The sequence below is a fragment of the Poecilia reticulata genome, unplaced genomic scaffold (genome assembly GCF_000633615.1).
Source record: "Poecilia reticulata strain Guanapo unplaced genomic scaffold, Guppy_female_1.0+MT scaffold_660, whole genome shotgun sequence".
NCBI lineage: Eukaryota > Metazoa > Chordata > Actinopteri > Cyprinodontiformes > Poeciliidae > Poecilia > Poecilia reticulata.
This window is the reverse complement of record NW_007615409.1, coordinates 10,266-11,882: the sequence shown is the minus strand read 5'-3', so window position 1 is coordinate 11,882 and position 1,617 is coordinate 10,266. Positions and strand designations below refer to the sequence as shown.

At 42.2% G+C, this 1,617-nt stretch overlaps 1 protein-coding gene across 1 annotated transcript in view; it reads left to right on the top strand.

Moving 5' to 3' along the window:
- Positions 1-705: 705 nt before the first annotated feature.
- The window catches only part of LOC103461141 (cholesterol 7-desaturase-like), a gene marked incomplete at its 3' end in the record, with an annotated part of 11,171 nt that continues 10,259 nt past the window's right edge, over positions 706-1,617 (top strand). The window contains exon 1 of the mRNA XM_017303587.1: positions 706-1,401. Coding sequence (XP_017159076.1) covers positions 1,032-1,401 — 370 coding nt within the window. The remainder of the gene's footprint in view (positions 1,402-1,617) is intronic.

Sequence of the window (1,617 nt, the reverse complement as noted above, 5' to 3'; positions counted from 1 at the left end):
GGTCAGGGCTGAAGTATGTTTGGCACTTCAGTTCTGATGTAACACCTTCATTATGAAGACACATTTAAATACTCAACGGTTTCCAGAATAAACAGTTTTACTGCTGAAAGTGTCACACCGCCTTTGATGCTGCCTAAAAACTTGGGTGTGTCATCACCTCTCTACCACATTTTGCCAAACACCCAAAGGCAAAATTACACCTTCAACACAAACTGCAAACGTACAGCTATAAACAGGCGCAAACAGATTTATAGCCTCGAACAAATGTTTTGAGATTTATTTCAAAAATGTTCTTGAAAAATGTGATCAAACTCTGAAATTGATCTCAGACATTTTCTAGAGAAAACTTGAACATTTCTAAGTTTGAAAATCAAAGATTTGTGAGAACATTTTTGAACCTTACTGGTTAATCTCAGAAATGTTCTAGAAACAAAATCAAGGACATTTCCTGGCTTTAACATTTTTGAACTTTTGAAACTCAGAAAATAACAAAAAAAATATTTTAAAAAAGGCTCATTAATCTAAAAAAATCAGTTTTTTCTTTTTCAAGCTCAGAAATTACAACATTTTTTCTAGTACATTTCTAAGGTTAATTTCAAAATGTTAGTTTTTTGGTAGAAATGTATTCCTTTTTTTCCCTATTTACAACGGCCCTAATACAATGTCATATAAAAATGACTAAAGTAATAATAATAAAAAACATAAATATTTCACACTGTATGGATCAATCTTCTTAAATCATGACGCTGTAAGCCTTGATCTCCKGCTCTCTAAAGTATGGTGACACCTTCTGGCGAACTTTCATCCAAATCCTCTCTGCTGTTGGCCTACTTTTTTTTTTTTTTTTTTAATTCAACTTCAACCCTGCTGCTGATTTGCAGCACCAGCCTTTTGGAAAACCATCCTCCTCAAAACTTTTCAGCTTCAGGTGTGGCGTTAACGCGCAAACACGCCTGTAAATAAATCCGAACTTGAAGAGTAACTTCCTGAACCCGAACCGCCTGCAGATACAGAGGCCCCCGAGGGACAACATGCCCAACAACGCGGCTCTGGCTGTGGGACTGGGACTCGGAGCCGTCCTCCTCACGCTTCCCTCAAGTGATTTCCACCTGGAGGACTGGGGCTTTGCGAAGCGGCTCGTCCTGTGCGTGGCGGCCGGAGTCACCGTCCTGGTTCTGGTCCGGCTGCACCGGCTGCTCTTCCAGCCCCTGGAGCTGCTCCGGACCCCGGAGGATGTGGGATACATCGCCGAGGACGGGCGCAGCAAGGCGCGGGCCGCGAACGAGGCGCGTCGCCGGAGGAAAGTCGGGGAGCTGCCGCCGGTTTACCCGAACGGCTGGTACCGGGTTCTRGACTCCCACATGCTGGGCCGGGGAGAGGTCAGAAGCGCCTATATTCTAGGTATGGCGCAACTTTTAACGCTGAAATTTCATTTTATTTTGTTCTGGAAACAGAAAATATGCAAACTACTTCCAAATTCTTCTTCTGATATTTTATTTTGCCAGAGTGTTGAAGTGTGACGTCATTTTCACAGATGTCTGGAAACTGCGACAACACAAAGATTTTACTCAAGTAAAAGAAATTACTCGAGTAAGAGTAAAAACGTATTTGGGAAAA